This window comes from Aspergillus ambiguus (assembly GCF_047715705.1).
Source record: "Aspergillus ambiguus strain CBS 117.58 unplaced genomic scaffold BDV59scaffold_3, whole genome shotgun sequence".
Taxonomy (NCBI): Eukaryota; Fungi; Ascomycota; class Eurotiomycetes; order Eurotiales; family Aspergillaceae; genus Aspergillus; species Aspergillus ambiguus.
The window spans coordinates 1382165-1405726 of record NW_027395516.1 but is presented as its reverse complement, the minus strand read 5'-3'; the positions used below and the strand labels follow the sequence as shown (position 1 = coordinate 1405726).

At 52.6% G+C, this 23562-nt stretch overlaps 6 protein-coding genes across 6 annotated transcripts; 5 read left to right on the top strand and 1 right to left on the bottom strand.

Annotated features, from left to right (window-relative positions):
- The first annotated feature begins 8 nt into the window (after nucleotides 1-8).
- On the top strand, nucleotides 9-1962 carry BDV59DRAFT_88769 (putative metaphase-anaphase transition protein (Mlo2)). Its single transcript, XM_073697282.1, has 4 exons — nucleotides 9-209; nucleotides 276-330; nucleotides 383-1766; nucleotides 1817-1962. The coding sequence occupies exons 1-4, from the start codon at nucleotides 94-96 to the stop codon at nucleotides 1822-1824; spliced, it is 1563 nt and encodes a 520-aa protein (XP_073552132.1). The 5' UTR covers nucleotides 9-93; the 3' UTR covers nucleotides 1825-1962.
- ssn3 (cyclin-dependent serine/threonine protein kinase SSN3) lies at nucleotides 1816-4384 on the bottom strand. The gene is made up of 4 exons (XM_073697281.1): nucleotides 4321-4384; nucleotides 3944-4116; nucleotides 3222-3381; nucleotides 1816-3171 (listed from the first exon to the last, which is right to left on the bottom strand). The coding sequence occupies exons 2-4, from the start codon at nucleotides 4068-4070 to the stop codon at nucleotides 2100-2102; spliced, it is 1359 nt and encodes a 452-aa protein (XP_073552131.1). The 5' UTR covers nucleotides 4071-4116; nucleotides 4321-4384; the 3' UTR covers nucleotides 1816-2099.
- A 44-nt stretch (nucleotides 4385-4428) lies between these two features.
- BDV59DRAFT_88710 (putative MFS glucose transporter) lies at nucleotides 4429-6506 on the top strand. Its single transcript, XM_073697279.1, has 2 exons — nucleotides 4429-4811; nucleotides 4884-6506. Exons 1-2 carry the CDS (start codon nucleotides 4713-4715, stop codon nucleotides 6252-6254), a joined length of 1470 nt encoding a protein of 489 aa, XP_073552130.1. The 5' UTR covers nucleotides 4429-4712; the 3' UTR covers nucleotides 6255-6506.
- Nucleotides 6507-7722: 1216 nt separating this feature from the next.
- BDV59DRAFT_88719 (putative phosphatidylserine decarboxylase Psd2) lies at nucleotides 7723-11743 on the top strand. The gene is made up of 7 exons (XM_073697280.1): nucleotides 7723-8183; nucleotides 8296-8340; nucleotides 8406-8621; nucleotides 8681-9095; nucleotides 9158-10645; nucleotides 10699-11450; nucleotides 11507-11743. Exons 1-7 carry the CDS (start codon nucleotides 8040-8042, stop codon nucleotides 11666-11668), a joined length of 3222 nt encoding a protein of 1073 aa, XP_073552129.1. The 5' UTR covers nucleotides 7723-8039; the 3' UTR covers nucleotides 11669-11743.
- A 984-nt stretch (nucleotides 11744-12727) lies between these two features.
- On the top strand, nucleotides 12728-14581 carry BDV59DRAFT_191053 (Mis12-Mtw1 family protein; the record flags this gene model as incomplete). The annotated part of the gene is made up of 4 exons (XM_073691842.1): nucleotides 12728-12869; nucleotides 13001-13720; nucleotides 13771-13939; nucleotides 13993-14581. The coding sequence occupies 4 exons, from the start codon at nucleotides 12728-12730 to the stop codon at nucleotides 14579-14581; spliced, it is 1620 nt and encodes a 539-aa protein (XP_073552128.1).
- Nucleotides 14582-19624: 5043 nt separating this feature from the next.
- On the top strand, nucleotides 19625-22879 carry BDV59DRAFT_88671 (threonine/serine exporter family protein). Its single transcript, XM_073697278.1, has 3 exons — nucleotides 19625-19890; nucleotides 19995-20197; nucleotides 20258-22879. The coding sequence occupies exons 2-3, from the start codon at nucleotides 20187-20189 to the stop codon at nucleotides 22791-22793; spliced, it is 2547 nt and encodes an 848-aa protein (XP_073552127.1). The 5' UTR covers nucleotides 19625-19890; nucleotides 19995-20186; the 3' UTR covers nucleotides 22794-22879.
- The last annotated feature ends 683 nt before the right edge of the window (nucleotides 22880-23562 follow it).

The following is a 23562-nucleotide window of genomic DNA, read 5'->3' as shown; positions in this document are numbered from 1 at the left end:
GCACCACTTCTGTCAACCACTCTATCCCTATCAATTCTTTCGTCTGACATCCCTTGTATTCATACCTCATCACTCAGGGGACCAGGATTCACCATGAATCCCTCTGAACCAGTCGGCGCGGCAGCCAACACCGACCACCCGAAGACCGGACAAGATGCGGCGAAGCGGCGCGAGAGCTTCAGCTCCCAGAACTCGCAAACAGCCAAAGAGTAAGATTCCTGACGTTATCTTATTTGTCCGCCGCTTGAATCTCTCATATCTAACCCGATATTCAGGTTCATCGAGAGCCAGATGCGACTGGAAGCCGATGCGCGCGAAGTGATGCCATACGTAAGCACCCCCGGAAACCTCTCTTAACGAACGACCACCCTAATCCAAATAGTCCTTCGATTCCTGCACACAAGCTCTAGGCCCCCTTCGACAGAGTCTTTTCGCCTGTCTAACGTGTAACCCGCCTCCTGCAACGCCCGACGCACCATTCACGGCCGCTGGAGTTTGCTATTCCTGCTCCATCGCCTGTCATGGCGAACACACCCTGGTCGAGCTATTCAACAAGCGCAATTTTGTCTGTGACTGTGGCACCACCCGTGTGTCCTCCGGCGCGCCGTGCACCCTGCGAAGCGACCCCAAGACGGGCGCGAACGGTGTCCGCTCCGAGGAGCCGCACCCGGGAAACCGCTATAACCATAACTTCCGGAATACGTTCTGCGGCTGCGGCGAGAACTACGATGCCGAGAAAGAGAAAGGAACCATGTTCCAGTGTCTGGGGCTCGGGACGGCCGAGACGGGCGGCTGTGGCGAGGACTGGTGGCATCCCGAATGTCTCATCGGGCTGCCGCGCGATTGGTATAAAAAGACGAAGGACGATCAGATGAACGCTGAGGCTGACGACGACGACGACGAAATCCCCCTTCCGCCGGGCTTCCCCGCCGAAGACGACTTCGAGACCTTTTTGTGCTACAAGTGCGTCGAGTCAAACCCATGGCTTAAGCGGTACGCCGGCACCGCGGGGTTCCTCTCGCCAGTGTCCAAGGAGGGCGGATTGTCGTCCACGTTAGGGAATTCGGCTGCACCGGCCGAAGATCATTCGGGCGAGGACCAGTCTGCCAATTCTAAAAAGCGGAAATTGGAAGATGACGGACAGGAGAACGGGTCGAAAGCCAAGCGGACAAAGGAAGTCGGTGATGCTGACAATGCAAGTGATTACTCGATCCCAGAAAAAGAGTCCAAGGCGGAACCTGAAGCCAAGGAACAGCCTGTAGGAGCCGACAAACAGATTTTCAAGCATGACTCTCTGCCAAAGACCAGCTCGACTGGGGTCTTCTCGCTCTTTGTCAAAGAAGACTTCCGCGATCACTTCTGCCGTTGTCCAGAATGCTACCCGAACCTCGCTCACCACCCGCAGCTCCGCGAGGAAGAGGAGACGTATGAGCCACCGTTATCCGACGACGGGGAGGCCAACGGGGGTGGCAGCACGGGCACTGGAAGTCTTCTGGATCGGGGCGAGGCGGCGCTTAGCAATATCGACCGTGTCCGGGCGATCGAAGGAGCGATGGTCTACAACCACCTGCGCGACAAAGTCAAGGAATTCCTGAAGCCGTTTGCGGAGAGTGGGACCGCTGTCAGCGCAGACGATATCAAATCATACTTTGAAAAGCTTCGGGGAGACGACGAGCCTATGAAGGATGCAGCTGGTCAGGCCTCGGCCGCGTCGAATAATGGCAATAACGACAACGAAGGGGATGATCACCGGCGAGAGCAGAATGGTACGTGTCCTCCCTGATTTGCACAAAACAATTTACTGAGTTCTGGTTAGGATATTGATTGTTGGTATATGATATCTGGGGGGTCTATCTTGGGTGGTGTCTGGAACTGGATTTAATAGGGCGCATATGGACTGGACCACATGGAAATAGTTTTAAGACATGCAATGGTTATAAGCGACTCTTATTTATTCGATCATGTCTGTATCGTAGAAAATCTATCCACCAACTGGACAACCCTTATGCCGGAACTCCAACGCCAGATCCAAATGCGAGAACCCGATCCTAACAACTATGTATGTACTTATCCGCGAGTTGAATATACAGATGGAACCCTTACTCCTTTAATCGCTTTGACGCCCGGCCCATCAGACTATCGTCCGGTAGGCCGCTCCGCTTCGTGCCCGGCAAGCTACCAGATCGAATGTCGTTATCGTCCTGGGTGACACGCCGATGGGGATACTTGCCCTCGAATCCTTCGAAGCAGTTGGCCGGGATAGGCCCACCGTTCTTGAAATAAGGGTGTTCCAGGGCTTCGCGGGCGGTGATTCTCCTAGTGGGATCGTAATCCAGTAAGCGCGACAGGAGATCAAAGCCATCCGCGCCCGGGGTCCCGGCAGTGGAGTTCGTGGAGTACCCGCCATTCTTCAGACAGCTTTGGTACCAACCTTCCAGATTTGACGAGCGGTTGCTGAAATGGGGAGCGCGCGACATGGTCAACGACTGGAGTTGCGGGTATTCGGGCATCGATACGATACCGGGCCAGATCTCCTTATTGGGTACACCCATGATATCAATAATCTTCATCATCTGATTCCGCTGAAAGGGAACGGTCTTTTTGCTATCCATTTTGGCCTCTTCGCCCTTGAAGATTGGCCGGAGGGAAAGAAGCTCGGCGAAGATGCAGCCAACAGCCCAGAGGTCGACGGCGGGCGTGTAATGTCGACTCCCCATAAGGAGCTCGGGAGCACGGTACCATATGGTAACGACGACCTTGTCACCCGAGAAGAGGGAATTGAGGGGCTTGTAGAAGAGACGGGCGAGACCTAAGTCCCCAACACGGATGGCGCCGGTAGATGTGACCAGAATGTTGGCGGGTTTCAAGTCCCGATGTAGCACCCAGTTGGTGTGGAGATAGAGAAGACCGTTAAGGAGTTGAAACAGGATGGATCGGACCATCGGTGCAGGGATGGCATGCCTTTGTGGTTGGGTGTGATGATGAATGATTTGGAGGAGATCGTGCTCTGTGTATTCGAAGACCATGAATATACATTTGTCCTCCAAGATGATCTCCTCCAGCTGGACTACGTTGGGGTGATCCAATTCGGAACATAAAGCCATCTCTCGGATGGCAGATTGAGAGAGACCGGTGTACTGAATGATCTCTCCTTCTTTGTCCGGCTTGAACCTAAGGTTGTTAGTTATAGACCTTGAATGGAACGAACGACTGTGGAGTACTTTTTGATGGCAAATTCGCGTTTCTGGCCATCTTTCCCAATGGCTTTATAGACACGACCATATGTACCACTACTGATGAACCCCACGATATGGTACTTGTCCCGGACACGGACTTTACTGGTATACCCGGTCCCTGAAGGTTTTCTCGGGTCTAAGCTTTCTTCAGATAGAGTTCAAGTTAGCGGCGGTGGACTGCATGACAAAAACTGGGGAGGACAGGACGGAAGGGAAGTAAGTCTGTACAAGGGACGGTGAGAAGAAAAGACATGAAGGTAAGAAAGGGACCAAAATCAAGCCAAATCACACAACGGCGAGTTGCAAGGGAGAGCCATTACCACGAGGATAGAATCCCCCAAGAGAATTAAAGAACGGGAAATTCCTTCCGAACATGACGAGGAAGCACAAGCTCGAGGACAGAGAGACTGTCGCACAATTCGAAAAGAAAATAGCCAAGGGACGGGAAATTCGCCGTTGCAGGTCTTTTTTACAGGTTCATTCCTCCAGGACAAGAGTTTGTAGAAGAAGCGATGGGAAAGACGCTGTATCAACCAATACACATGGTGACGGGGATCGGGCTGGGTAGGTGAGAGAGAAGTCGGTGGCAAGAAGGAAAGAAAAGGAGAAACGACGATGGCAGCGACGGTCCCAAGTCAACGAAGAGAATAAGAAAGAAAGAATAATAAAGCAGAAGGGTAAAGATAATGACAATTAACCGGTATTACCATCGACAGCGGCTTGCAGGGTCTTTTTCAGGGAGACACTCTGGCTGATGGAGGCCGTCGTAGGCCTAGACGAAGCAGCAGCAGCAGTGAACGGGCCGGAGGAAGACGGTGGGTTTGTCAGAGTCATTGATAGTGGAGAATTTGGGTATTAGTTATCAATCGATGGTGGATTACTGTATGGTCCATGGAACCAGTCAGGCGGGAAGCGCAGAAAGAGGGGGATGTTCGTGCGTTGGTCCCCACTAGGAGAGCATGGGACCCTGCAGAAGGAAGCAATGAGAATGAGGATGATGATGAGATGATGAGGAGGATGAGGATGAGGAGGTCGAGGAGAGGAGGAAGGGGATGACGAGGGGGTGAAATCCGACGTATCATACGATGGCTGGAGTAGGTAAGGTACATAAGGTCCGGAATAGATGGCATGCCATAACCAGTCTGAATTCTGGGAATGGAAACCAGTTAGAATCACTTACTGCGTAGATAAAGTCAAGAGTCTAACTGGAATAATTATTTATATTGGACCCCTTGTTAACGCTTCCAACTAAGTCTGGAGGTACTCCGTACTAGGTATCTGTTGCCATCAATACAGTACCGTCCATACCCGCTTTTCCCAATCGGGTCGTCCCTGGATCAACTGGAACCGTGGACGTCATCCCCGAGCTCATTCTGTACACTCTCATATTCACTCCTCATCAACTTTCTAACACACTTAATCATGACCCCAATTATCGTCTCTTAACCCGGAAAGATCAGCATCACATTCGACATCATGTCCTCCGGCAGTTCGGTCCGCTCAACGGTCACTCCCTACCTGATCTACCTTGTCTTCGTCACGACGTTAGGACCGCTCCAATTCGGCTACCACCTGGTATGACCCCATGCATTCTATCGCGCCCTACATCACACAAATTTGATTCTGACTAAAGTCCGCTCGCAACAGGCTGAGCTAAACGCTCCCCAAGATGTCATTACGTGCAAACGGAAGACCATCCACTCCACGAACTCCATCCCCGACTCCTTGCCGCACTGCATCCCCATGGACCCATTCCAGTTCGGCCTGGTTTCTTCCATTTATACCCTCGGTGGCTTCCTAGGTGCTCTGCTGGCAGGGCCGATCTCCACCAAACACGGTCGCTTGTTTGCCTTGCGGGCCACGACCGTCTTCTTCGTCCTAGGCCCCATAGCGGAGGCGCTGGCCGGTGGGATTCCGGTGCTGAGCCTGGGCCGATTGTTATCCGGGGTTGGCGCCGGTGCGGCAATTGTCGTTGGTCCAATTTACATCTCGGAGATTGCTCCCCCCGGGGCTAGAGGATTCTTTGGGGCGTTCACCCAGATCATGACCAATGTTGGTATTCTATTGACCCAGTCCCTTGGGTACTTTTTAAGTGAAGGAAATATGTGGAGGATCATTCTCGTTGTCGCTGGGGCTATAGGCGGACTGCAGCTTCTCGGTCTCTGTGTTGTTCCAGAGAGTCCTACCTGGCTTGCGGAACACCAGCATGGGAATCTTGCCCGAAAGATCCTTCAGCGGATCCGTGGGGATAATGCTGATATTCAAGATGAAATTGAGGGCTGGAGAAGTTCAGAAGCCCCCCAACCGGATTCTGCGGAGGAGCAATCTCTCCTGACGCCACCGTCGGGTAATATGCCTCCCAAGCAACCGCCCTTGACAATGGTACGGGCTGTTACCGACCCCTACTATCGTCCGGCCATCGTAGCGGTTGTTGGGGTTATGATTGCGCAGCAGTTCACGGGCGTCAACAGCATTATCATGTATAGTGTCTCCCTCTTACAGAGCCTCCTCCCGACAACTGCAGCTTTGTTGACGGTGGTGATCTCCGCGATCAATCTGGTCATCACGCTGGCCTGTTCACCACTGCCCGACAAAATCGGCCGGCGTGCCTGTCTGCTTTTTAGTATCAGCGGAATGGGCTTCAACTCTATGCTGCTGGCTCTGGGAATCTATTTCAACCAGAAGGCCCTATCGGCGATTGCCGTCCTGCTGTTTGTCGCATCATTTGCAGTTGGTCTCGGCCCTGTCCCCTTCATCCTGGCGTCCGAGCTTGTTGGACCTGAGGCCGTGGGCGCTGCACAGAGCTGGGCTCTTGCAGCTAACTGGATTGCCACATTTATTGTGGCTCAGTTTTTCCCGGCCTTGAATGATTACTTGGGAAGGGGCAAGATTTACTGGCTTTTCGCCACCATGGCTGTTGTCCTGGGAGGGTTTATTTATGCCCGAGTGCCTGAGACTAAAGGCACCACGAGTGTTGATGAAATTTGGGGAAGGGAAGAACGTCGACGAGTGGACTAGGCTGGACCTTGAAATTCTAGGATAATTATTTGGTGCTATAACTTTTAATCAGTAGGTGCTGCAATGCTACAGCTCGTTCTTCCCAGAAAAAGCCTTTGTAGACGCTGGTTACCTGCTCAGGGCTCAGCCAGCGTCTATACCCATGCCATGGAGTAAATATTAATCATGCACATATGTAATGAGATAGTGTCCTACTGCAAACCGCCCTGAGCACGATCCTCTCATTCTTCCCCTCCAAGCGCCCAGTCACATCCGTGCAGAGAAATCCGTATTTTCCTTGCACTGATGATCAACTGCGGGGAAGACCCAACAATTCTTCTGGATGGTGCATTATTGGCGGGACAATTGGCTCCTCGGTCTGAGTTCCTTGCGCTGCAGTGGTTTCCCTCGGGAGATTGTCCTCACTAACAATCACCCGTAGAATCCGCAATGCAGCGCATATGATTCCTGCGGGGCAAGAATCGATTCAGGAGCGCAGTGCATAATGCCGAGCCAGTGAGAGGTCAGAACCCGCCCGATCTACTCTCAACAAAACCAGAGATGGGGGATGTCCGTACAGACGCTTCGCTGCGGGTTCGACCGGTCAATATTTTGGTTGCCTTAGAGCAAGGGAGGTGAGCCTCGGGGGACAATTGGCGGACAGCGAGATCAATGGATGGAGACATGCTCGGCTTGATCGCTCAGCCCTACCACCCATTGCGTACAAAGCGATACATTGGACCATTGGGATGGATGCCTATCCAGTCCGGTATGATGTGGAACATGAGATGACATCACTGCCGTAGGGTGGGATGGAGCGTGACGGGCAAAAAGAAGGTTCATCGGGTTTCTCAACGGTACCGTCAGCTTAGAAGAACCAATCCATCAAATGAACGAGAGCGTCTCTGGTTCTCTCCGGATCCATCGGGTATACTACGGAGGAGGTGGAAGTTGACAGAAGCAAAGACTGGACATGATCCACTCGATTTCCCCACTAGGTGGTCAGAATGAGGCAGTGAATGTGGCTGCCTGGTTTTTGTGGCTCAAAGTCTCATCACCGCCATTTTCGTTCCCTCGTGGTGAGACTCGTTTCTCCCTCAACCTTCTCTCCTATACACACACGCACACACACGCACATTCTCTCTCTCCCTCGTGGATTCCGTCTGCATGACTAGATTCCTCCATGGGAATCGGAAACGCATCCCCTCCAGTGTCAATGCAGATATTCCTGAGACTAGTTGACTCCCCCTAGTGATTTAGTATCCCCACCACCGTCATTCACCGTATCAGAACAACGTTATATCTGCCAGTTGGGACCGTTTTGTTTCTCCTCTCTTCTCTTCTCTCTCTTCTCTACTCCTAATTCTCGCGTCCCACTCCTGATCCCCTCGTCTCTTCCTCCCCACTAGTCCCTGTAATTTCTATCCCACTCCAACCCATCAATTGCTGTCTGTGTAGTGAAAGACACACCTACCCATCTACTCCCCTGTGGCTGGAGTCTGGATCGAGCCCCGTCTTGGTTTTTCTTAAGCTGGTTGTTGGTCCTTCTGATCGACCCGAGCAGATCTTAGATCGTCAACCCTCCCCCCGGCACACCTCAACCTCTCAAAACCACCACCGGCTCTCCATCGTGGGAGTCCATCTCTCTCTCCTCGTGCCCTCTGACAGCCCATTGAATCCCTATCCTTGACTCCCCGTTGTCCTACCTACCTCCCATTCGCCTCGTCTGACCTATCCTCCCGTGCTGCGGCCTTGACGCGACGTGTCCCGTCTCCGTCACTGCTCCCCGCACTGCCCACCTTCACCATGGTGCGGCTTCCTTTGCCTCATCGCCTCAGCTCCCATCTGAGCGCAAAGAGCAATAACTCCACTCCCGGTCAGAGTCGAAGTACCAGTCCCATGAGATCCGTCGAACCCAAGCCTCTGCTCCTGAAGGTGTCTGTCTTACGGGTGAGTGAGACCGTGACTTGTCAGGGCATGGACGGCTCTGCCGATCGCCGTTTTGCCGACCACATCAATCAAGGAAGATACAGTGGGCTAATTGGCTTGTCGCTGCAAACAGGGGCGGAATTTAGCTGCGAAAGATCGTGGCGGCACAAGTGATCCTGTACGTCAACCCCGCGTTTTACCGGTCCGCCTGTTCGTCACTGACCATTGCTGCGTGTCCCCCAGTATCTCATCGTCACCCTCGGAGATGCGCGTCAATCGACCCCGACAATACTAAAATCCCTCAATCCGGAATGGAACGTCACGTTCGAGATGCCCGTCGTCGGGGTGCCCCTGTTGGAGTGTATCTGTTGGGATCATGACCGTTTTGGGAAAGACTATCTGGGCGAGTTCGACATCCCGCTGGAAGACATCTTCTCAGAGGGAGAGGCCCATCAAGAGGTGAGGAGGTTTCCCCGGTCGGTGCGTCGAACCCTCGTGCTAACTGCACGCCCGGATAGGCCAAATGGTACACCTTGAAATCGAAACGAAAGCCGACCAAGAAGAAGGACAGCAACATCTCCGGCGAGATTCTCATGCAATTCTCCTTGATCGATACCGCCAATCCGTCAGCCGCCCCAATTGAGACATACAACAAGTTCAAACAACTCGTGTGCACCGGAGACGATGAGGACGAATTCCCTCAGGTCCCGCCAAACGACCTGGGTGATATCGACGAAGAGACATCCGACGAGACAGACGACCCCGGGAAGCCGGAGGTGGTTGAGAAACGGAGAAGACGACTGCGTCTGGCACGTCTCAAACGGAAATCCCTCGCCGCGAGGGCGTATCAATTCTCTGGGGCCGGCAATGGAGTACAGGGAATCGTGTTCATGGAGATCGTCCGAGTTACGGATCTTCCGCCGGAACGGAATGGTGCGTCGCCGTCGTCTTCCATCATTAACGTGCCCTATAATGGCGGCTAACCAACAGCTCAGTGACTCGCACCTCCTTCGACATGGATCCCTTCGTTGTCACTTCTCTTGGTAGAAAGACTCTCCGCACGCCCGTCGTACGTCACAACCTGAACCCGACCTACCACGAGAAGATGGTGTTCCAGGTCATGAGACATGAACAGTCATACACGATAAGCTTCACTGTCATGGATCGGGACAAGTTCTCGGGTAACGACTTTGTCGCTTCTGCTGGCTTCCCCCTTCAGACCCTTATTCAATCTGCGCCGGAGGCAGACCCCGAAACCGGCCTTTACAAATTCCTGGACCCCAGCCTTGACCCAACAGGCTCCGATGACTCGTCCTCGGCGACGAAAGGTGGCATCAAGATCTCAGTCAGCCCTTCGCCATCCACCCACAGCTTGTCAAAATTGTCAAGGCCCGTTCTGCGGTCCAGGAGCTCCACCGCTTCCTTGCCAAACCAACTGAGCCAGGAAAACACCATCCCGATACCCCCGTCTTCGGTGCCTGAAAGCGGAAGTGGTACTCTATCCACTTCAGTCACTAGCAACGAGGGCGGCGCAATTGCTCCGCTGGAATCCGAAGGCCTCCAACTCTACCGGATTCCGTTGGCACTCAAGAACAAAGAACGCTGGGAAGATAAACACTTCCCAGAGCTGGTCGTCAAAGCGAAATACATGCCCTACCGTGCCCTCCGGCAACAGTTCTGGCGACTCATGCTCAAACAGTATGATGCCGACGACAGCGGCCGTATCGACAAGGTCGAACTTACCACGATGCTTGATACACTTGGTTCAACCCTCAAGGAATCAACCATCGACAGCTTCTTCAGCCGCTTCAGCGAGGAGAACCGGCCAAGCGAGACAATGGATCTGACCTTCGATCAAGTCGTTATGTGTCTCGAAGACACTCTGCAAGCATTACAGAAGGATCCAAGAATGCTCGCCAAGAATCTTGACGAGCAAACTTCATCTACCGGGAGTCAGGAAAGCGAAGACCAGTCCTACAGCGAGGATGAGGGGATCGAAACCAGCACAAATGACCCGGTCAACGCTGATCCCAACGCCACCATTGTGCCAACGTTAGCCACCGATCAGCCTTCTCCAAACTACGAAGACCTCCATCCAGACGATCTTGGCGACGAGCGTGGTGAAGAGCACGTAATCGAGCTGCGGGAATGCCCCTTATGCCACCAGCCACGACTTGCGAAGCGCTCGGACGCAGATATCATTACGCACATTGCTACCTGTGCCAGCCGAGACTGGCGACAGGTGGACAATCTGGTTATGGGTGGCTTTGTGACCTCCAGTCAGGCGCAACGGAAGTGGTACTCGAAAGTCATCACTAAGATCTCCTACGGAGGCTACAGACTCGGTGCCAACTCCGCGAACATTCTCGTGCAGGACCGGATCACCGGCCAAATCAACGAGGAGCGGATGAGCGTTTATGTCCGTCTTGGTATTCGACTGCTGTACAAGGGCTTGAAGAGCCGGGAGATGGAGAAAAAGCGAAGTAAGTCCAGCCTTCTTATTTAACCTGGTCAAAACAAAGCTGATATGCAATAGTTCGCAAAATTCTCAAGTCGCTTAGTATCAAACAGGGTAGGAAGTATGACGATCCAGATTCTGCGAGCCAGATTCGAGACTTTATCAACTTTCACCAGCTTGATATGTCCGAGGTCCTCCTCCCCATAGAGAAGTTTAAGACTTTCAACGAGTTTTTCTACCGTCAACTCAAGCCAGACTCGCGGCCTTGCTCCGCTCCGGAGGAACCCCGGATTGTCGTGTCTCCCGCGGATTGTCGGAGTGTGGTGTTTGACAGCATTGAAGAAGCGAGAGGCATCTGGGTCAAGGGGCGCGAATTCACCATCGAAAGGCTTCTTGGTTCTGCTTACCCTGATGATGTCAAGCGTTACAAGAACGGGGCCCTGGGTATATTCCGCCTGGCACCTCAGGATTACCATCGTTTCCATATTCCAGTGGATGGCGTTCTGGGAACTCCCAAAACCATCGAAGGTGAATACTACACGGTGAACCCGATGGCAATCCGTTCGGCCCTCGACGTGTATGGCGAGAACGTGCGAGTCCTTGTACCGATCGATTCGGTGGCCCATGGCCGCGTGATGGTTGTGTGTGTCGGTGCCATGATGGTCGGAAGCACCGTCATCACCCGACAAGCCGGAGAAAAGGTGGCCCGGGGTGAAGAACTTGGCTACTTCAAGTTTGGCGGAAGCACTCTCCTTGTGTTGTTCGAAGAGGGTGCGATGAAGTTTGACAAAGACCTCGTGGACAACTCGAAGGGAGCTTTGGAGACTCTGGTAGGTTGATGCCCGGCCCTGCTTGCTCGAATACTGGTGCTAACAGCGTACTTCAGATCCGCGTCGGCATGTCTGTGGGCCATAGTCCCGAAGTCCCTCAGTTTGAGCCCGATATGCCCAAGAAGGCAGAAAAGGTCACTCTGGAAGAGATGCAAGCAGCCAAACGTCGAATCGAAGGAAGCTTGGCTCCCCCGACTGAGGCCTCGGTGCAAGCGTGAATGGGGTGGGATTTGTTTCTCAGTTTCCAGGCGAGGTCACGTATTCACGGCGTTTATGAATGTTTTGGAACAGGCCCGGTGCCATCCATTCTGGAGCGATTTATTCGCATCGTATAAACATTGTCATCATAAAGTTGGATTTGAGGAGAGTCAGGGGTTGTGTGCATGTACAGTCACTCCTACGTTGGTTGTGAATATATTCAGCAGGCTATAGCATTGTCCATAAGATAGTCGAGAACAGATACCAATCGAAATGAAAATTAAATTCTTTCTATGCTGTGTTCTGTCTCCCTTGACGTCTATGCAAGTATTGATACGTACTAGATGCCCGACAGAGGTGTTGTTCCCAAAACGGCCTAGCGCCTTCCCCCCACGCGCCACGACCAAAACAACCGCGTGCTACGGCGTCTTGCAAGAGCCAAACCCCCCGTCAACCCCGAACGACGTCTGAAGGTTACGCCCTGCCGCGCAAGGAGCCTGGGACCATCTTCCAACCGGCTTAACTATTTCCCTGGCATTTTTACGACTTGGTTCCTCGCAATTGCGGCTCCAGGGGAGCCAGTGGTCGAAAGCGCGCCTCCGTTCCGCTCACGCTCGCCTTCGAACTCTGCCCCCGTCTCCGGTCGAAGTCGCCAACCGTCCGGCTTGACGACCTCCCACCACGCAACTAAAGGGAAACTACCGTGTTCGATTGCTCCCGGACGAGTGAAATAGCGAAGCCATCTATCGGGACGGCCGCCATCACCGAGCGAATAAGTTTTTTCCCGTGTCCCAGTCGCGTGCCGTTCCGTTGCAAGAAGGCAACCTCGCCCGCCGCAAGCACGTCGCAAACAACGATTCTATTCTTCACGACTTCCCCGATCAGCTCTCCCACATTACACCCCGTTAAAGCGACGACAGTCACGACAGGAAGCACCCCTCGCCCCATCTCACACCCTCCCGTTTATCCACCCGCCCGCTCGCTCCCCGCCGCTTCCCCCTGGTCCTGACATGACCGCCACTGTTTTGGTCACCTCCAGGACTGAGACGAAGCGTCGCGAGCCTCTGAAGCCGATCAATATGGCGACGTCCCAGACGCAGGCGCGTCCTGCGTCGTCTGCCGCGTCCGGCGGGACGGGCAGAAAGGGGACCCGATCGAGCACGCGGTTGAGCTTGAACAGCCAGGAGAAAGCGGACGAAAACGGTCGCTCCAAGAGAAAAGGTGAGTTGTTTGTCTGATTACTGCGAATGCATGCGCTGCGACTCCTTCTCTGTCGCCTTCCCCGTCGCCGCCTAGAGTGATGGCTGCATGCACCAGGGAGGAAAATTGGCTAATCTGTGTCCATTTATCAGGGGTGTTTGACGAAGATGTGGAGGGCTTCCAGTTCAGCTTCAAGAGCAAGAAGCAGAAGCCGTTGGTCGAGCCTGTTCCAGAGGACCCCGCCCCGAAGCCGTCCCCGCGGAGAGGTCGGCCGCCCAAGAAACGCGCGGAGGAGAAACTAGAAGGTGCGAGTGAGTCGAAGACTGCTCAGTCCGCTGCGCCCGAGCGGGAACCGGAATCAGAGATGCATGCGACGCGCAGGCGCGACCAGCCCGAATTGATACCTACCGAGAAGAAACGAAAGAAAGGACGGCCGAGGACGTCCAACGTGGATGATCGTCGGAATGGCTATGCCTCGCCTGAGCCGCAGCCCGCAACAGCTACGATCGCATTGCCGATGGCGGATACGCCTGTCATCCAGCGGAATAAGGAGATGAGAGGCGCGGCCAAGGGCTCGAAAGGAAGCAGACGGAGTAGTCTCGGCATGAGAGGTCGCAGAGCGAGCTCCTTGATCGATTCTGGGGCGTCGAATGGTGAGGAGGGCTTTCCTGGTTGCGTGCGTGCAGGGTTGCTGACTGGTTCGACAGCGTTGCCCCATAAGGAGGTCAATACGGCGGACTTTTACAAGCATATAGCGGCTGATCTGCCTGAGCCTCGACGAATGAGACAACTTCTCATCTGGTGTGCTACTCGAGCGATGGGGCAAAAACCGTCGGGCTCGCGGTCTGAGGATGAGAGTGCCCGTCTTGCTGGTATGTTTTAGGCATGTATAAGCTACGGATCAGGGTCTAACATATAGCAGCGCGTGTAATCCAGGAGGAACTGCTCAAAGACTTCTCCAATAACTCGGAGCTTTCGAACTGGTTTGCTCGAGAGGATGTGAGCCCTCGAGCTGTTGTGGTCAAGAAACCTAACCCGAAGAACGTGCAGAATACGGACAAGATCAAGGAATTGGAGGAACAGATACAAAGGTATGCCCGCTTCTGTTCTCGATCAGAGTTGTATGATTGACGATTTCCACCAGGCTGCAACGGGAGAGACAGGCTCTCAACGCGCTTCTTCGGCCACCGTCGATTGCCTCCGTCAAGACGGAGACGCAAGAAAGCACCACGTTGAATGATCAAGAATCGTCAAAATCTAATACCAAGCAACTATCAAAACAACTACCACCGGCGGCTGGATCAATCGATCCATCGTTATTGGACCCGACTCAGCGGAAACTTTTCGAGTTGATACGCCCGGAGGATACGAAACCATCCACGAGCGAGCAACCCCAGGCCACACCATCTGCAGAAGCCAGCACATCGACCCCGTTTACGCCTTCGATTGTATCTACTCGGCTCTCGCGCATCATAAGCACCCTCTCTCCGACCCTCGACTCATTCGCGGCTGGCATGCACGACATTGAGTTATACCGAGCCATGTCGGACACAGTATCGTCCCGGGTGCTGCGCATCTGCGCAGAACGATTAGATGAGCGAGATGCAAGGAACGCAATGCGGCGACTAGCCATAGAGGGAGACGGTTCAAGGAAAGATCTCAGCCTGCGACAACGACCCAGGGAAGATCTGGGTCTCGTTCTTGGTGCTTTGAGCCGGCTAGAGAGACGGTAACGCCGGAGTTTGTATGATGTAGGACAGAAGTCTTATTTTTCTTGTCATGTACTTTGATTTTGTGTCTAGCAAGGGCATGATCACGGTTAGTTTGGGTTTGAAGCATGCAAAGCAACGGAGTTGGGGTGTTTGGAGGTTTGAGCCTCCGGTCTAGGATTACCGCAATAAGATATCACGTTAGTACCTACACTATCTGGTCTCTCGTTTGGCTACCTTAGTCGTCTTGCAGAGTAATGTTTACGTGGGGGCATCTTTCGTAGATAGGATGGGAAAATAGGCTCATCGACAATAGTAACCAGCATCTCCAACGGAATCTACAATCGCTTTCGAGTATGCCGCGCATTCATAGTTCAGCACACCGAGCACCCTTTTTAATATTCTACCATACTTATAGACATGCAATTTATCCTTCCCAGTCATTCAATTCTCCGAGCTTTGTTGCTGAGACAGTACGTTGGAGCATACAGCCTCGGAAGGTAGGATGGTATGCTAAGGGATGAACCTTAACTGTATATTTTCGGGACATTCTCCAGCGTGGTAACTGGTTTCTGTTGGCCGTTCTAGCCCTAACTTTCTATCCAATGTTGAGGTTGAGACAGCTTAATCCTATTTAGATTCAACGAAACAAAATACAGACGACAAAATACAGCCTACTGGCATAGATAGCAAATTCGAATATAGGACTGTTAGCTCATTGGGCAGATATGTCGTCAGTGATTGGTATGCATGATATGCTCTTGTTTATCTCTTAGCAACAAGGACTGGGTCCCAGATACATATCCCTATGTTGTTCTAGCTCGGAATTATAGGTATACAATCTACCGGGGATATTAACAAGATAGATACACCACGTACCTACACTTCAGATCAGTACCGCTAAACAAAGCATTGCCAGAATCGACTCGGTGACTGCTTCGGCGTACGTGCATATGCACCTGCGAGACTGCATGCATACCGATAGCGAAATGCGGAGCTCTGTGAATGCAGAACCAGATTTCTGTGCGAACAATGCACTTTTTTGGTAGAAATATGCTTTAGCTCTCCTGGTCCTTCTGGTTATTCTCCGAGCTGCAAGGTCACCTTCTCGAGCCAGTCAAGACAATGAGCCGCGCACGGGCTGTGATAGCGGGAAACCCAGGCAGTGTCCATCGGGCAGCAATACAGTAAGCACGGTGAGATAGGGGCGTATCCACCCCATGCATCCGGTGTAGAAATCAGGGTATAATCATCATTCTTTGGCTGGGATAATCAAGGTTGCGGAAAAGGGGCTGGTCGACCGCCACCTTCCCTTCTGATAAGTGCCCTCGGAGTTGCCATGGTCCCCGGGAAGAAAGTTCCGTGTGGAATTTGACGGGATAAGGCATGATGGAGGTCAGGATGTATTCAAGTTTTTTCATGCTTGGATTAGGTAAATTCTCGGGTATATGTCTGATAGCGGATGTGTGTGGGAGTTCGAATGGACGGCGACTGCCGATCTGTAGATACATCGGATAAATAGTCCGGGAAAAACGAGGTCATTGTCGTATGAGATTCTTCTCTTCCCTTGCCACCGCATCTTGTCGTCGCTCGCCAATCTAGATCCCATCTCGCCGATGGAGTCCCAGATCCTTTGCATTCTTTCGCAGAGCTACTGCTGGTGCTGCAGGTGCTAGCACATACGACCGTAGCATGGCTTATCAGGCTAGAAGGATATTCTCTGCTGGCCACATGACAAGATAATTGGAGCCTGTGGAGATCTAGAAAGGTCGCGGACCCGGCGTGCAGGCTAATGTTCAATATAAGCGTCGTGCGTGGACGGAATTGTGGATACTTGAGGTGCGGAAGCGAAAAATTCTCCTTGCACCGATCCTGGCTCCTGGCCGCTAGCGGATTCGCGTGGTGAGCTGGTTGGAGATCCTTGAGTCATTGTCAGGGATAGGCAGGTTTACTGTCTGTGGCTAGCCCATTCATTGTGTAGATTAACGTCTCATTCGGTTAATAAATTATATTGTGTATTCGGGCTGCAAACGATAGGCTGCTATCACATGACCAGCCTTGGTCGGATATGATTCACGACGGCTGTCAGATAAGGTACGGAGAACCCTGGTCTGGAATAAACATTAAGCTCGGACCCACCTGTTCCAGGAATAGGACTAAGGAAAATACTAAGCATCTGAGATAACTGGTTTGGTAGTATCATCAAATGTCCCGGCAGTCCCAGCGCAAGGAGGTCCACGATGACCGTCCAGAATAACAAACTAGGCGTCACTGTCAACGGTCACGACCCCACAATCAGGAACGTTGGCAGCATCCGAAGACACCTACTGCGTACATCCGCTCCGGCTCGGCGTCATTGCGTTCCCCGGTGCGACAAGAATCGCTGCTCCCCTTGTGGCTTTGGGGGTCAAAACTTGGTCCCTGCGTCTTCGTTCCGGTCGCATAATAGACGTTGAAGGTAGCTGATGGTGTTGTTGAAGGTCGGACAGATGAGGAGCTAGATCTACCCTCGTCGCACACAGTCCGCCGCGATGGCAGCCAGGAAACCACAAGACAGCGATGTGTCGTTGCAGGGACCTGGTTAAAGTTTTCCAACCATCGCCGAAGAACGACGAATTCCCTGTCTTTCAGCAACAGCGGAGTCCTCGTCACATCCATTATGTCCTGGGAGTATGGAAAGGGATTCAGACACCGGGGTCAGTACGACATAGTTGATCCCACACCAGTCAACCAACTGGGCGCCGTTGTGTCCGGAGTGCTTGCTTCTGCCCCTGGGGGGTTCATGAACGCACATCCTCCGGAGCATGCTGTGTAACAAAGTTCCCACCGTGAGAGAGGGGAGGGAGGATGTCATCAGCCAGCAGAGTGGGGGTGAAGGACGATAGATTGTCCATCCGTACTATATTATACGGAGTCGTAGGAAACGTTGGAATAAACATGAGCCCCTATCCAATATTCTGTCAATCACAACAAACCTGTTGCTAATAATAAGAGACTCTCGTAGATCACTCGGTGGGTCTTCTAAGTACCTTACAGCCTGTCATGGATATCATTTGAGTTCTCCAGCAGGTAGCCATATAACTACTATGAATAGAATGAATGTCTCAAGTCCTCATGGGAAGTCGGAGGTGCCTCCGGTGGGGTATGAAGCTGAACATGTAAGGGAGGGAATCTGGTCTGAGACAAGATCTCAGAAGCATGCCGACTAGAATGAGGTTAGTTTCAACGTCAACGGACTCGAAGGAATATCCAAACGGACTCGGCGATGTATGAAGGTGTAATCCCGGTACTGCGTACAGCATCCCGAGGACATACTACTCTACCTAGTACGCATATTTCCAGAATTCATTATTGGTTTAGAAAAGGAAAACAACCAACTGCCGGTCGATCACCGACCCAGTCGATGGAGTTCTGCTTGCAGGGGTGGGCAGCCACAGAGACCACAGGATTCGTAACCGGCGGCATCTCTGACTTGCAGCTGCATTGCATCAGCTTCGCCTCTCCCCGCAACCCCCTTTCCTCTCCCCTCCCCTCCTCCTCTTCTTTTGTTCTCCTACATCACCTCGAAACTGTCTTGCCATGTTATGTGATGATCTGCGTGGATCTCCCTGGTTCTCCAGCAGCTTCGTAATCTGCACAACCACCTTCTCCCACCCGGATTCTCCTATTCTCTGCTGTCGCTGACCCACAGCTATCAGTCCAGAACCGTCGATGATGGTGTGATGGTGTGATGTGTGCCTGAACAAGCCATCCGACACTTCATTCCCGATCAACTATGCGTTCTTCTCGGGCGTCGTCATCTGTGACTCTCGGCCCATGACCTCCTCCAGGCATTCATCGTCGGCTAGCCGAGACCTGACGTGCTGACGACCAGCTTTCCTATTCGCACATCCAAACAGCCACGGGGCCTGGGTCCAGGCCGTCCGACCGATCGTTCGTGGGTCCAAGTCAGCTCTCGTCCCTGGTTGTCTCCCAGTCGGTCCGGTTCGGGCGCTAAAACTGAGAAAACTATGGCGATAAACTTGTTCCCTAGGGCTCCACTCCGGATTTTGCCTCCTGCGATAGAAGAAAAAATTTTCTATTGTGAAGACCTGCATACGGCGTACTGAGCTTATCTTCTTCCATCCTTCCGTCACTGGACCCATTGTTCTCCTGAGCCTAGAGGTTCCAGAAGGACGATCCAGGCGCTCCCACCGGTGGAGAAGAATCACACCGCTCGGGATTATTCACCCCCTACATGTAAAAGATGAGGGGCAAAGGAGAAAGGATTGGGCATCTGGCGAGAATCGTGGAAGGAATCTATCTCGACTAGGAGTCTTCCGTGGTCGAAGACCGGTATCTCTTTCCCCTAACCTGCTTCTCCCACGCCAGTGACTCGCTCTTGGTCACTGTGGCACCGTATCGTGGAGCCCGTGGAACCACTTCCGTCGACAGCCATGGTCGCTTCCCAAATAGTAGCAAAAAGAGCTGTGTTGTTTATGTGTCTGAGCGCCGGTCTAGTCCTTCGGGGCTGGGTGTCACACTCTCCGCTGACTTTTTTTTTATCTGGATCCCTCATGGTCGAATCCATTGGTCGAGGGGCTGGGCGTTCTAATCTGTGATAATTCATTTGAATTTGCGAATTGATTTCTAAAATTCCCTGTCCAGCCCCAGTCGACTGTGATTCATATGAAGAGCCAGCTTGGACATCTTCTCTTCCCGGTGATTTATCATCGTGGCAAATTCAAGCAACAATCTAATACAAATTTGCCCTGAATCCCTTCTTTTCCCCTAACATAACGTCTCACCCCATCGTCTGTCAGGTACTGGAATCCCAAAAAGGAACGGCAAAATCAAAAGAATCCCTCCGCAAAGGATCTTGCTACACAGAGCCAGGACAGATCGTGCCCATCTATCTCTTCATATGATCAACGTTGTGCACTGTGCACGGTGATTGGATTGTCTGTCTCTATCCGCGACCTGCAATACCAAATTTCACCTGCTTCCATACCCCATATCAGGCGACATCCTGTCTTCTTCCCAGTCTGGTCTTCTTTTTCTATCCTATCACCTGCCTCGGATCTTGCATCATTCTTTCTTGGGAAAACCGGACTTGATATCCCAACTGGGACACGCCCTTTTCATAAAACAACGTACATCACCTGCTGCCCGGACGCCACCCTGTCCCCAGTATTTACGACTATGCATCCGTGACGTATTATCATTCCTTGTTGCGGGACTTTCATCCCTTCCTTCCCATTCAACGGCGCCCTGCAGTGAGTGCGTGCAAGGTACCACTCTACCCAGAAAATCTGGCCTGTCTCTCCCGATCTCCTTGGGATAATCTGCACAAGGTATGTTCGCTTTTCGGCATAACTATCTTTGGAATTATACATGTATATATACTTGGCATGTATACGTCTGATGCAGACCCATATCTAACCTATATCGTGTTCAGTCCAAAAGCAGCTTTCCGCATAATACCAAGTTGTTGGACCGACAGGTTGTTTCAGAAAGGATCTAAGAGACAAAGGTGTCAGGCGAGTAGAGTGGCAAAGACACATATCATTGGAGGGAAAAATCGGCAGGTGTTTCCCGGACAAGACCAAACCTCGCTATACCAGGCTTGCCGGCCATTTGAAGATCCACAATGGCAGGCGGGTATTTTGATCTACCGATAACTTCGTCCAGGCGTTCGAGCCTTGCTGATGTGCCTGGCAGTACAAGCAGATCTTCTGCAGGGCCGCGTGTATCTCCCCTACTGAGTCCCAATGAGAATCCCCAGGACAAGCCAATGGACCCTAGTGGAGCTCAGGCTAGACCCAAGAATGCTGGCATTCTCAAAAGCACGAATCGTGTGAAGTTTAGTGTGAGCGAGGCTGGTCTTCGCATGAGTCCATTTGGATCGACGTCAGAGACCCAGTCCGATACAAGGGGCTCCTCACTGCCGCAGAGACCATTACCCATTGCCAGCATTCCAACGGTGGACAAAACGCCATCCGAGACCCAATCATTGCCCTTGGTTGATATCAGTGCGAGCTCTCCTGTAGGTGTCACGGGCCTAACGATCCACTCGCGGGCCAGCTCCCCAGGATTCAAAGACGATGAGGTCAGTTATGAGAAGGGGAGAGCCATCCATTCTGCACAAGAAAGAGCCCAAAGACTAGCTTCTCTCCTGGGTCGTTCCGCAAAATCTCCTAGGCCAAGTCCTTGGTCTAGTCAACAGTCATCCGTCGCATCCACCCCCACTGAAGTAGTGCTTCCCGTGGAAGATGGGGACGAGATTCCCATGATCAGCCTATCCGAGAAGCAGTTTGATTATTTCTCTGATGATGAGGACGACACCCTAAACGGGACACAGGCCACACGCACTGCCGAAGCTCACCAGCTTGTGCGACAAATGACTCGCAAGGATTTCAACTTCTTCTCCCAGATTCGCGCCCCTTCACCCGGTCTCTGCTCTGGCCAAGTCACGCCCATCGAGGAAAGAGATCCCGACACTTACGTTGAACGCCCTTCGCGTTACCGGGGGGGTATCCTCTCCTCTCTCCTGAAGCTTTACGACCAACCTGGAGTTAGCGGCTACTATTCGCGCGGCCGCTATGGCCACTCGCGTCAAAGTAGTTCAGGAGACTTGAGTGGCCGAGGCTTATCACCGGATCCTTCGTGGAAACCCCAGCAGCGTCCAAGGAAGTGGTACGAGAAATCGCCTAACCACTCCACAAGCTCCCTGTCCGGTTCTACGGCAAAGAGCTCCTTCACTTCGCCCATTGGGATGCTGAAACGCTCACGAAGCAGTGGGGCAATCCCCGGCGTGCCTAAACGGATGGGCAAGCCACAGCTCGAAGATGAAATCCGTGTCACTGTCCATATTGCAGAGCTACTATCACGGCAACGTTACCTTATTCGACTCTGCCGCGCCCTAATGAGATACGGGGCCCCGACACACCGGCTAGAAGAATATATGAAGATGACCGCTCGGGTCCTGGAGATCGACGGTCAGTTCCTGTACATGCCGGGGTGCATGATCATCTCATTTGATGATTCGTCCACCCATACCACCGAAGTGAAGCTTGTTCGAAGCCCCCAAGGGGTTGACTTGGGGAAGCTATCCGAAGTACACACCATCTACAAGGAGGTGATCCATGATGTGATTGGTGTCGAGGAAGCCACGCAACGGTTGGATGAAATCTTAAAGAAGAAAAACACCTATCCGGTCTGGTTCCTCGTTTTGGTTCATGGCTGCGCCAGCGCCTGCGTTGGTCCCTTCGCCTTCAATGCGCGGCCCATTGATATGCCCATTTGCTTTGTGCTTGGGTGTCTTCTGGGCATTCTTCAACTTGTCCTCTCCCCCCGATCCGATCTATACTCGAACGTCTTTGAGATATCCGCCGCCGTTTTAACCTCCTTCTTAGCCCGAGCCTTTGGCAGCATCCGATACAACGGTGACAGGCTCTTTTGTTTCTCCGCCCTTGCCCAATCCTCCATCGCCCTCATACTTCCCGGATACATTGTTCTGTGTGCCAGCCTAGAGCTGCAATCCCGCAGCATTGTGGCCGGGTCCGTCCGCATGGTTTACGCCATCATATACTCCTTATTCCTGGGCTTCGGAATCACGGTTGGCACCGCAGTCTACGGCCTCCTGGACTCGGACGCGTCCTCCGCATACACTTGCCCCGCCAGCCCGATCACCAACGAATACCTCCAACGCTTTCCCTTCGTCCTCTGCTTCACAGTATGCCTGGCAGTCATCAATCACGCCAAGCCCAGGCAAATCCCAGTAATGTTGGTCATCTCCTTCGCCGGATACGTGACCAACTTCTTCGGAACCAAGCGGTTCTACTCCAGCACCCAGGTGTCCAACGCTCTGGGCGCGTTTGTCATCGGCGTCATGGGCAACCTGTACAGCCGACTGCAACACGGGTTCGCCGCCGCGGCCATGCTACCTGCGATTTTCGTGCTGGTCCCCTCTGGACTCGCCGCCAGCGGATCTCTTATCTCCGGCATCGCGTCGGCCGAGCAAATGACGCAGACCACCACGCCTTACTCGGTCGTCTCGAATGGGACCCAGGGCTTTGTGGATGCCGCCAGGAACATGTCCTCGGCCCCGTCCTCTCAGACTGAATTCAACGGCGTCGTGTTCGACATCGGGTATGGGATGATCCAGGTGGCGGTCGGGTTCACCGTCGGCCTCTTCCTCGCTGCCTTGGTCGTGTATCCGCTAGGCAAGAAACGAAGCGGCCTGTTCAGCTTCTAATTTATATACGTCGTTTGGACCACCCGGGACCGGGTTTCTCGTGTTATTTCAGCGAGCGATTCTTTCCTTTCTTAGCGTTCTTGGATACTTGGAGATTCCCATATTACAACAGCGTGTGTTTGACTGGACTGATCCTTTCTTTTTACCCTTCTAATTCTGCATCGCCGTGTCTTCATCCTTGCATTCTGTTTCTTTTGTTTTGAATTTCCCTCGGGTTTGTTGGTATTAGCGATCTTTCTCGTGTTTGTTTCCTTTTGTCGTTTATGGAAGAACCCCTGGTGTTACGGCATTTGTCTCCGGGTTGGGCAAGTTGGACATTCTCTATTTGTCTATAATTGAGACCTACATACAATACAGAGAACATATGATACATGACTTATCCTACCTTAACTAACCATGATTCTCAAGCTCGAATACCAGTCACCCCGATGTATGAGGAGTGTCTGGTAGATACGCAAGGTAGGCCAGAGCGCAGGCGCATGCGAAGGGAAGCCTTGCGTCATGACAGATGAGAGTGAACACTTATGCCGTACCTTGAACGCAGAGCCTTGCAGAAAGCTTCCCTTGGAATTCCAAGCTTTACATACATCTGACACTTACGGTGGCCGCGTGGTGGATAACGTGATGACCCTAACCTAAGCGGTCTTCTTGAAAACTATGTATTCATCATGTGTGTTAACATATCTAGCGCTGCCTAGATACTTCGAGGGGTGAACAAGCTAAATTGGCCGTGCGTACATAGCCAGATGTACGTACACGCAGAACGAAG

Excerpts from the sequence above, each read along its gene's own strand:
- BDV59DRAFT_88769 (XM_073697282.1), top strand. The coding sequence starts at position 94 with ATGAATCCCTCTGAACCAGTCGGCGCGGCAGCCAACACCGACCACCCG. Across the intron at positions 210-275 it reads AACTCGCAAACAGCCAAAGA|GTTCATCGAGAGCCAGATGC; the intron begins GTAAGATTCCTG and ends CCCGATATTCAG. Across the intron at positions 331-382 it reads CGCGCGAAGTGATGCCATAC|TCCTTCGATTCCTGCACACA; the intron begins GTAAGCACCCCC and ends TAATCCAAATAG.
- ssn3 (XM_073697281.1), bottom strand. The coding sequence starts at position 4,070 with ATGACTCTGACAAACCCACCGTCTTCCTCCGGCCCGTTCACTGCTGCT. Across the intron at positions 3,382-3,943 it reads CCTGCAAGCCGCTGTCGATG|AAAGCTTAGACCCGAGAAAA; the intron begins GTAATACCGGTT and ends CTCTATCTGAAG. Across the intron at positions 3,172-3,221 it reads CGCGAATTTGCCATCAAAAA|GTTCAAGCCGGACAAAGAAG; the intron begins GTACTCCACAGT and ends TAACAACCTTAG.
- BDV59DRAFT_88710 (XM_073697279.1), top strand. The coding sequence starts at position 4,713 with ATGTCCTCCGGCAGTTCGGTCCGCTCAACGGTCACTCCCTACCTGATC. Across the intron at positions 4,812-4,883 it reads TCCAATTCGGCTACCACCTG|GCTGAGCTAAACGCTCCCCA; the intron begins GTATGACCCCAT and ends CGCTCGCAACAG.
- BDV59DRAFT_88719 (XM_073697280.1), top strand. The coding sequence starts at position 8,040 with ATGGTGCGGCTTCCTTTGCCTCATCGCCTCAGCTCCCATCTGAGCGCA. Across the intron at positions 8,184-8,295 it reads TGAAGGTGTCTGTCTTACGG|GGGCGGAATTTAGCTGCGAA; the intron begins GTGAGTGAGACC and ends CGCTGCAAACAG. Across the intron at positions 10,646-10,698 it reads GGAGATGGAGAAAAAGCGAA|TTCGCAAAATTCTCAAGTCG; the intron begins GTAAGTCCAGCC and ends GATATGCAATAG.